The sequence below is a fragment of the Salmo trutta genome, chromosome 34 (assembly GCF_901001165.1).
Source record: "Salmo trutta chromosome 34, fSalTru1.1, whole genome shotgun sequence".
NCBI lineage: Eukaryota > Metazoa > Chordata > Actinopteri > Salmoniformes > Salmonidae > Salmo > Salmo trutta.
In genome coordinates, this window is record NC_042990.1 from 15,509,935 (window position 1) to 15,520,483 (window position 10,549).

Genomic DNA, 10,549 nt, shown 5'->3' on the forward strand with positions numbered 1-10,549 from the left:
AGTAAGCCTCTGCCCATCACCTGCACATGTAGGAGGAAGCTACTCTGCTTGATGTATAGAGTATTTGTATGACTTCAGTGGCTAGTGAGCACTGATATTTCTTCTCTGCTGTGTCTACAGAACACCGCCCTTGTGGCTGGTGGCCAGTCCAGCTCCCTGACAGAGCGGCTGCTGAGGCAGAATGCTGAGCTCACAGGCTTCGTCAGCCGCCTGACAGAGGAGAAGAACGATCTGCGCAACCAGACCCTCCGCCTGGAGGACGAGCTTCGACGCTACCGACAGGCTGGTCTGGGATCAGGGGGCAGCGTGAGTTACAATACTAGATCTAATGCAGTTAAGGGCTAGTGACGGGTCTGGGATCAGTACAACACTATACTATACAAGGCCAGTGGCAGGTCGGGCTAGTGACGGGTCTGGGATCAGTACAACACTATACTATACAAGGCCAGTGGCAGGTCGGGAATTTAGGGACATGGGACAGAGTACAATGCTGGATTGCGGAGGCACCTAGAAATGGCAGAGAAGTAGCTTGTGGAGACATTGCTTTAATTTGCACCAACTTAACACGACCCCTCTCAACCTCTATCCCTCCAGTCCAGGAAAGGTGGTGTGGACAAGCAGCAGGAGGCGGCCAGCGTACTGTTCTCGTCGGAGCGCGAAGCCTGGACCAGGGAGAGGAGCCGGCTGGAGAAGGTCCTACGTCTAGCCCAGGCAGAGGTGACCCGACTCAGAGAGATCAGGACAGAGTCCCTCAGAGACATGACTGGACCGGAGGCAGACAACTCCACACTGACGGTGAGCTCAAATCTGCCCTGCATTTCTCCATGACACTTACCTCTTTCAAATCTACCGCTTTTCCACTCTTTGTCAAAGTTGAATAGCAAATACGTTGTTGCACATCTATACAACCCACTTAACTATCATACACTTTTTTAACCCTCCTTTCTCTCCTATTCCCCTTCTCCAGAAGATATATGGCAAGTACCTACGCTCCGAGAGTTTCCGCAAGGCCCTCATCTACCAGAAGAAGTACCTGCTGCTGCTGCTCGGCGGCTTCCAGGAGTGCGAGGAAGCCACGCTGTTGATCATCGCCCGCATGGGCAGCCGGCCCTCCCACTGCAGCCTGGAGTCCCTGACACAGAGCCGCCGGGGGCTGACGCGCTTCCGCTCGGCCGTCCGCGTCTCCATCGCCCTCTCCAGGTAAACAATTGGAACTGGAGTGGTAGGATGGCATTGCACCGGTTTGGAGGCTATAGGATAGCTGGTTGCTTATGATCATATGGGTGTTATTGTTAGCATGTCGCCCTCTCCTGGTAAACAGAGCAGCATAGACTGTTGTTGTTGTGAGGCTATAGCTGCTAAATTATAATGCTCTGCAGTTTAAAGACCTTTATGATGAGCTTATAGCTAAATTCTACTAATTAAAAACCTTAATCAAGTTTATAGCTGATTAGTTATTACTTCAAAACAGGTGCTGGATTGTGAACGACTGTTATTATGAGTTCATACAGCATCATACAATATCAGTAGTTATTTTAATAAACACAGATGGATTGTTCTGATTGTACTGTAGGCTAATGGCCCTCTGTACTCTAATGGGGTTGTTAAACTCATTCCATGGAGGGCCTAGTGTCTTCATTTCGATTAGGACCTAGACAACCAGGGAGGGGAGTTTCATACTAATCAGTGACCTTAAATCAATCTAGTATAAGGGAGGAGTGAAATCCTGCATACACTCGGCCCGCCGTGGAACGAGTTTGACACGTGCTCTAGCACATTTTTGAATCGGACTGTTCTGTTCTTCCAGGATGCGTTTCCTGGTCAAGCGATGGCATAAAACTACGGGGATGAGCTCCATAACATCTGTCAACGTGAACAGAAATGGCCTGGGGCAGTCAACAGGTATGGAAATTACATTTCCTCACACTATCCCAACACCAGGAAAATATATTGGGAAAATCACATGAATGGACTGGTTGAGTTAAATGGTAAAGAACCAAGCTAGGCTAACTTAGACTTACACACTTGCAGTCAATGAAGTGCTGATTGATCAGGTGGTCCACAATGCTAGCTAACCTAAATAAGTAACCTGAATATTCTAAAATGCCAGGTTCAATGCAAAGCAGAAAATGTATAATTACCTTTTCATTGACTGACTCATTGATCCTGTTTTGTGAGAGAAAACCCCCCACAGAGGACTGACAACTGTCTCTCTTCCTCTTCAGGTAATGAGGTGAGAACAGATTCACCCTACCTGCAACCGGGGAGTGTGGAGGTGTACGGAGAGAGGAGAGGGGCCTCCCCCAGGTCCGCCCTCTCCTCTGCACAACACAGGTTCCACATGGCTGGGGACTCTGGCCCTCTGACCTGCTCCCACCTCCAGAACTACGACCCTGACCGAGCGCTCACCGACTACATCTCCAGACTGGAGGCCCTGCAGAGGAGACTGGGGAGCGTGCAGTCAGGTAACAGACACGCACACACACTTCCAACCGTACTACTTCACACCATCTAGAGTTAAATAATGTAATACAAAAGCAGAAATTTCCCTCTCATTCAATCACCCAAGAAAATATGTGCAGATGATGCTTGAAATGTTATTGTCAAGAGTTCAGTCTTGGGATCTAAACCACTTCATTTTGCCCTTCCTAGGTTCTTCTTCATATGCTCAATTGCACTTTGGAATAAAAAGATGATAGTCTATAAATTACGCTGGAACTGGCTTGAAGAAACTCAGTTGCCTTTTCTTGTGCTGAGCTTCGGTATTTTGTATCATTCTGCTGTGTACAGTATATTACGTGGGGACCAAAAAAGATTTTGTTGTGTGTAGACATCTTATAATCGAGCTTTTTGTCGCCAGCACTTGAAACAGCTTCTATGTTTGTAAACTTTGGTCTGCCTCTTTGTTGTGGATGAACACAATCACGTTAAATGTATATTTGTGGAATGCTAATTTAAACGAAAAACCTGGATTAATTTAATTTATACTGTGTATGTTACTTTGTGTGGGTGGAAGAATACGTAGAGCAGGCTTCTCCGGAGAACTCCAGCCCTGGACTGGAACCGGGTGGGCGTGCAGGTCTTTGCTCCAGCCCAGCACTAACACGCCTGATTAAAGTAACTGTGGTTTCTTAAATAGAAGTCCATGATTTATGGATTTTTGGAAATGTTGGTTAGTGCCGGGCTGGAACAAAAGCCTGCACACCCAGTAGCTCTCCAGGACGGGAATTGGGAGAACTCTGCCATGGAGAATTTGACTTTACTGTTGAGGCTGCTACATGATCTATATACACCACGCTGTGTTTTATTAGAATGGTTTCTTGGACAGACTACAGAGGACAATTTGTAGAAGACATATTTTTGTAAAGGTAGGAGCTTTGAATTTTCGGGGTATTTTGTCAAAAACAGAAATAAATATGAATTTTAACACTTGAAAGATGTGGTCGCACCGGGGTTTTTTTTTCAATTCAACTTCACTAACACAACAATTTTGATTTTACAGGTACACATTTAATTAGTTCTAACAGTTGTAAAACAAAATAGAACTTGAGCTAAAATGTGAATCTGGTATGGGGGGAAATGTACAGTCAATAAAATTATGGTGTAAAGACAATTTGAACATGATATTTAGATTTTTTTAATATATATGAAGGGCCAATGTTCACAAAACTAGGCTTCAAATAGTTAAATCAATCAAATACAAAATTGACAAATAATATTTCATTGTCAAGGCACTACATGGGTCAAACCCATATTACCCTGACCATCCAACATTCCATTCCCACTCAATACACTTAGTCGTGTTTATTAGGGCACACAACAGAAAACTGAAATGTGTCTCATTGAGCAAGTGCAGGTTGTCCCTCCATGTTTCAAGTCCGTTTTCTTTGTTTGACCCAGCCCAGGTTCTCTATCTTTGTACAATTATATGAATGGACAGTAGTACATACAAAGTCAGTGCTCGTCAGTTTGATCACTGATCTCTATGAATCAATGGATAAGGATCAGTGGTTTTACTATTTCTCACTGCTCTGTAAAAGGCAGTGTTTTTTACTCCAGTAATATCCATCCTTACTGTAATAGTGTCACTCATACACACAGGAGACTCTGTCACATTTCAGACAGTGGAAGCTTGAAAGCCTACGCTGAGCACCAAAAGTATTGGGACAGTGACACATTGGTTGTTGTTTTGGCTCTGCACTCCAGCACTTTGGATTTGAAATGATACTATGATATTTATGCCTCTTAACTTTCTCACTGATTATTCATGATTCATTCAGTATTATCTGTAATCATGGTAGCATCCACATTAATGTATAAGTGTTTAGAAACATTCTGTTGTTATCTACAATAAATGTGACTCCAAAATGACACAATACATTATCTACCATTTATTTCTATTGGGCACAAAATTATCTGAAACCCAACCAAAACTATTAGCAAGTGCATCCAACAAGTTTGCAGTCACAAGCTTAATGTAATCTTTGCATGCTAGGAATATGGGACCAAATACTAAACATTTGACTACTTTAAAACACATAAGAGAATTTGTCCCAATACTTTTGGTCCCCTAAAATTGGGGGGGACCAAATTAAAGCTGACAGTCTGCACTTTAACCTCAAAGTTACAGAGACATAAATATCATAGTTATTGTATCATTTCAAATCCAAAGTGCTGGAGTACAGAGCCAAAACAACAAAAAATGTATTACTGTCCCAATACTTTTGGAGCTCACTGTATATGTATTACCATGACAGTTGAAATAGAATGGCCAAAAGATGAAGCCTTGGGACAGATCTGTGTGTGCTGTATACTGAAGCCAAATCCTATGGTCATTGGCATGACTGCACAAACAGATCTAATTTGGGATCAGACTACTAAAGAGAAGCCGTTAGTGAAGAAACAAACTGATTCAGTGTACATTCTAACAACTAAAAAACAAGGCAAACATAAGGTGGGGGCAACACATAGTAAAGTTGTTTGATATCCGCACAGAACTCTGTCAATTAACTTGCACAGTTCCTAAATTCAAGTACAATAATTTTCTCTAAATCAAACCATTTAAGTTAAGTAAGGTTGTTTGTTGGGGGAAATCTGAAATGGCTCCCTATTTCCTATATAATGCACTACTTTTGGCCGCAGCCCTATGACGCTCTGGACAAAACGAGTACACAATAGAATAGGAAGCCATTTTGGACAAAGCCTTGCTCTTCTCCTGGGTGTAACCTCTTTTTTTTTCTCTGCTGTGTTTTGCGCTCAGTGTCTCTTAGTGTTGCCTCCTCTTGTATCTGATGACGGGGTTGTGTGGGGTATGGATCATGGTTGTGTAGTTGATTGTGGGGAAGTAGCCATCGACCAGGTCAAATTCGAAAAGGCGCAGCATGGTAGACCAGATGGTCTTGATCTGAACATAGGCAAAGTTCTCCCCAATGCAGCGGTGACGGCCTAGAAGACAGAGAACATCAGTGTTTTTTAATGAGTCATGGTAATGAGGGTAAAATCAGGTGATACTTTGTGGCATGAGACAGCTTGTATGGTAGTGAAATCCATATTTGTATATATTGAGCAAGAGCCCCACCTACTGACAAAATACTTATTTACACATGAAAACACACTGTATGACAGCTGTTTCCCCTACCATTGTGTATATGCTTTGACACTTCTGTTTTCTCTTAAAGATGGCAGATCACCTAACTTATTACATGCTGTTAAAAGGGAGGAAATAACCAAAAAATATTCTTACCGGCTCCAAAGGGCACATAGGCAAATTTCTCAACTGCGGCAGGGTTATCATTGAGGTAGCGGTCAGGCCTGAACTCCATCCTCTCTGTCCAGGTGTCCTGCAGACGGTGGTTGACCGTTGGGGACACGCACACCTGGTGGCCGGCTGGGATGGTATAGCCTGCTGCAGTCTGGGGGTGGATGGAAGTAAAGGGTCAGGGTTGTTCAATGGTCACTCACCTATTATACACATGCATTTATCTGGGTTGGGGCTCCATTCCATTTCAAAATAAAAAAAAATATATGGGCAATTTACATTATGGCTCAAATTCAGTGTCCAAAATGTTAGATTTTTTATTTATTTACTGATATTATAAGGGAATTGAAAAAATGTATATGAAGGTAGTAGGAATAATTTAATGGGCATTCGTAACCGCCCAACAAATAATGACATCGATCTTACCTGCGGAGAGCGTGCCATTCTCATCATGGTCATGATGGGTGGACGTAGTCTGAGGGTCTCTTTCAAACAGCGGTCCAACAAAGTCAGATCCTTCAGCTGATGAATGAACAGGACCAGGTAAGTAAAGATCAATGGCAAATATTTCAACGATCAAAACTGTCCAAATGAATAGCTGAACTTATGGTTTAGCAGTCTAGAGAAACGGTTCTAAACTGAAGTTGCTCACATACAATATCCAATTACCTAGTTTTAAATAGTTTATTTTTTGACCACATTCTATGATCTTAATAAGTTTCAACAAAATAATTTATCTAAATGTATTTAACAATATGTAACGTAATTATGTAAATATAGTCTTAACACATTTGTAAGCCAGTGTAAAAACATCATTCATATTTTCAACAACAAAGTTCTAGTGTAATCTATGGCTATTTATGTGCAGTTGGCAATATGCCAGTTATGGATTCTGACCTGGTCAAAGTTAAGTGGGGGCAGGTCTTCTCCACATGCTGTTTTCTGTTCAGCGTAGCAGCGGTCCTGTAGGGCCTTATCTTTGCCCAGAAAGAAGCCCAACCAGGAACTAGTGGTGGAGGATGTGTGCTGTCCAGCCAGGAGTAGACCAATCAGCATGCCTGCTATCTCATCATCATTCAGGGGCCGCCCATCCCTTTAAAAAAGGCAGAAATAGTTAGGACTGAAATGAGGAATCAGTCTAAAACGGTTCAACAGTTGTAGAACACCTTTAAACCAAATGCCCATTCACTTCAGTCCTGTGGGGAGGCATAGATACTTGTCCCATATGTATTAATACTGGCATCTGTCCCACTTAGGTCGTACTTGTAGGTGGCATCTATGAGGGTCTGCAGCATGTCGTCCACTTTCTCTCCAGAGCTTCTGCGTTTCTGGGTGACTTTGTAGAAGATGTTCTTGATCTCCCTGTGTGCTCTGTCCCTTCGTCTGTACAAAAATGACAACTTGTTTTTTCCTGCCTTAACGAAATAAGACATTCTTATATTGCTATTACAGAATGAATACAGTAGAATTAAGTCCAACTCAGTATATCACCCAGAACCCTAACCTGAGGATAGAACAAGACAGTATAAATGAAGTTTCAAGAATAATAATTTCCAGCAACCATTCTGGTAACTCAGTCTAACTTGGTCTTTCACACACAAATCCTAACCTGAAGGTGGAACAGTTTGAATTGACCCTTGGTTGAGAGGACAGTATGAATGAAGTCTTTCTCTTACCTGAAACTGGGCAGCGGCAGCCAGCCGGGCAGTAGCCAGGCAGCGTGGCTGAAGCCCCCGTCCAGGTCTGCGTAGAGCTGGGCCACCTTCTCGTCCAACATGCTGCGGATCTCCTTCCCATGCAGACAGGCACTGGCCGTCAGGATGATCAGCTCCGACAGGGCCTCAAACAGGTCTGAGAGAGGGAGGAGTGGAAGAGATGGAAAGACAGGGAGGAGTGAGAGAGATGGAGATGGAATGAGTGAGAGAGAGAGAAAAGGGGTCAGGATTGTGGACTGGATAACTTTGACTGTGCAGTACGGCTCAAATGTTATGACGTGTAACAAGTGATATGACGTCTTCATAAACAGCGATGCCTCGCAAACAGATTCTAGCAAGAGTGTGAAGCAAAAGACTGCAGTCATTAGCAACCCATTAAGCTTCTGTGCATGGGAGATCAATGCACTCTTGAGCAACGTAATAGCTACAGTACGTGCTACAGTACAAATTTTGACTAGATTAGCCTCTTGCTTGTTACTCTTTTTGTTCACGTCAGAAGTCGCTCTGTTATGTCATATCGCTACCCTACCTTTACAGAAAAAAAGGAACTATCTTAAAATGGATGGCAAGGTTCAAACTGTATTACAGTAGTTACAACACATTGATTACATGTGTATTGTTTTGTATTACTGCACTGTTGGAGCTAAAAACAAGCATTTCGCTGCACCTGCGATAACATCTGCAAGTCTGTGTACGCGACTAATACACTTTGATTTGATTTTGTTATAATGAGGTATTATTTGAGAAGTTGTTGATGGGAAATTGTGCTGAATGGGTCATTTTCTGAACAGTTGACATTGTACTTCACCCAAGTCCCTACCCCGTGAGCTCTTATAGGTCTGAAAGGATTGGATAAGTATACTGTACTAATAATTCCACTTTGCAATCTGATATGCCAAGTGGAAAATGTGTAATTCTGCTAACATCTTTTCAATCCTTTTAGATCTACATTAAGTGGCCACAGTAGGGACTAGAGGTCGATTTGGAGCTGGGCATTTGGATTTAGTTTCTACAGTATTCCATGTGAAAAGATCAGACCGGTTGTAATGTCTCTGTCATCTTACTTTCTTCCCCGCTGTCTCCCCATCTTGAAAAGTACTCTTTAGTTTCCTCCTCGATGATTTCAACGTGCTGTTTGAAATGGGCAATGTTCAGTCCTGTCTTAAACATCTTCTTCTGTTCCAAGAAAATCTACAAAAGAAAATGAGTGGCAAAATAATTTGCTCAATTTGCTAAATCAATACTTTGTTTCAGCTCATAAACTAAGGACAAACAAACTTCTGGCAAGACTTCTTTATGTGGGGGGGAAATTCTCTACATTTGTGAGTGCGAATGGGAGTATCTGAGTAAGTATTTATTTGCTTACATGGTTAGGTACATCGTATGCAACCCCTTTGCCAAAAACTGGCGTGGTCAATCGAGAATAGACATCCTCTGCATTGAGATCTTCGTTCTTGCTGTTGAACATCAGTGTGGCAGCCTCACTACCCAGAAGGTAGGTAAAGGTTTTGCCCACCATGGTAAAGCTGACAACGGGCCCATACTGTGAATATAAAGAAAATAAACCTTGTTTTAGCACCTACTATAACGGGCACTTTCAAATGGCACTATACACCATTAACGTTCAGAAGCTGTATGATAGGAAAAGTTATCATAACATTTTGTAAACAAAAGTAAGTAGCACTTAGAGCACTAAAGTATACTTTGCAGCAGTACTGTATTCTTACCTTTTCATATGCGTTCTCCAGAAATTCAATGGGACTTTTCCCAAATGCTATGGCATGACCCAGAAATGGAATGCTGGAAGGTATGTATGGTGGGTATTTCTGAGAAAATAAAAACGTTCATTTAGATACAGGAATAAAATACACAAGACAATTGATTATGCACAATATGCCATAGTCTATGAATGCGGCATGCAACTATAACATTCACTGTCGCAGCCCTAATAATAATGTAATATATCTCAACTGATTTGTTGTTCATGTACATAACGTACCTTGTCTTCGTCGGAAGAAGATTGTGACTGTTTGAGCACCAGTTTAGAAATATATCCCAAAGTTAGGGTGATCACAAACACTGCAAGGACCACCGATGTCACGTTGTCACTCAATTTCCCGAATGTATTTTGTAGTAGCATACTACTAACTTGATATAAATGCATAGCAATTGTCACGTCTTCTGTTTGTTTCAATTTGTTGTAAAATATTGTTGGCCACTGCGTCAGACTCCTAGCATTTGCAACAAATAAAAAAAAAATCCGTAATCCGGTTGTCACTTCTACACCATCTAAATCGGTTTTCTACAAAGCACGAGACTATTTGTATAAACGTAAAATAGTGTTCCCCAAAGCACAGTCAAATCCTTGATGATTCCAATAGCATAATTTATTCCCCAATAACGCTAAATGATAAGTGACCGCTAGTATTGTTTCCCAGCATCTCTACCTGTCCACATTAAGTTAGTCCTACCCCCGCCTGACCAATAAAGGTATTTCATTGGCTATTCGCTGTGTGTCCATCAGCTCCGCGGCTGCCTTTCTGCACTCTGGTTGGCTATCACTACCTGGACTGATGTCTGGCTATATGATGTCATGGCAGAGTACAAGACGACACATTTTAACTCCTCCTCCACATTTACAGGATTGGTTCAACGGTGCCGAAGAGACCCTCCCCCGACAATGTTTAATTTCTTCTCAAAACAGTGCGATGCTCGAGAGCATCAAAACGACTGCTGGCGATTGCTGACTAACTGCCCTACAAATCAACTTGCGTCCAGTAGCGATGCATGTTTAAGCCTCCTGCTGTGTTCCGATCGAATTGGACCGATTTACAAGTTTTCTCTCTGAAAAATGTAGTTCATTTAATCTGATTGTCATAAGGTTCCATAACTTTGTCCACACAGGGCACCTGAACACACAAAATACATTTTTTTTAATGATTTTCATAAAATGTTGTGTTTTATTTAACTTTTGTACACCTGTGGTGTTCCTGGTAAAAAGAAATGACCAGTCATTAGAAATGAATGGGTGAGACTACAATTAGTGTATAAAATTGAGTTCAGTCACATGTCCATT

General features: G+C 42.1%; 2 protein-coding genes across 7 annotated transcripts in view; one reads left to right on the plus strand and one right to left on the minus strand.

Moving 5' to 3' along the window:
• akap9 (A kinase (PRKA) anchor protein 9) overlaps positions 1 to 3,436 on the plus strand; it is a 145,138-nt gene extending 141,702 nt beyond the window's left edge. For all 6 annotated transcript variants that reach the window (XM_029731978.1, XM_029731982.1, XM_029731980.1 and 3 more), the window contains 6 exons: positions 121 to 306; positions 595 to 795; positions 968 to 1,200; positions 1,808 to 1,902; positions 2,226 to 2,465; positions 2,653 to 3,436. In XM_029731978.1, coding sequence (XP_029587838.1) covers positions 121 to 306; positions 595 to 795; positions 968 to 1,200; positions 1,808 to 1,902; positions 2,226 to 2,465; positions 2,653 to 2,696 — 999 coding nt within the window. In that variant the 3' untranslated portion in view covers positions 2,697 to 3,436. The remainder of the gene's footprint in view (positions 1 to 120; positions 307 to 594; positions 796 to 967; positions 1,201 to 1,807; positions 1,903 to 2,225; positions 2,466 to 2,652) is intronic.
• Positions 3,437 to 4,378: 942 nt separating this feature from the next.
• cyp51 (cytochrome P450, family 51) lies at positions 4,379 to 9,926 on the minus strand. The gene is made up of 10 exons (XM_029731984.1): positions 9,473 to 9,926; positions 9,201 to 9,299; positions 8,840 to 9,016; positions 8,538 to 8,664; positions 7,435 to 7,609; positions 7,022 to 7,141; positions 6,656 to 6,851; positions 6,185 to 6,280; positions 5,744 to 5,912; positions 4,379 to 5,445 (listed from the first exon to the last, which is right to left on the minus strand). Exons 1-10 carry the CDS (start codon positions 9,635 to 9,637, stop codon positions 5,267 to 5,269), a joined length of 1,503 nt encoding a protein of 500 aa, XP_029587844.1. The 5' UTR covers positions 9,638 to 9,926; the 3' UTR covers positions 4,379 to 5,266.
• Between the last annotated feature and the right edge of the window lie 623 nt (positions 9,927 to 10,549).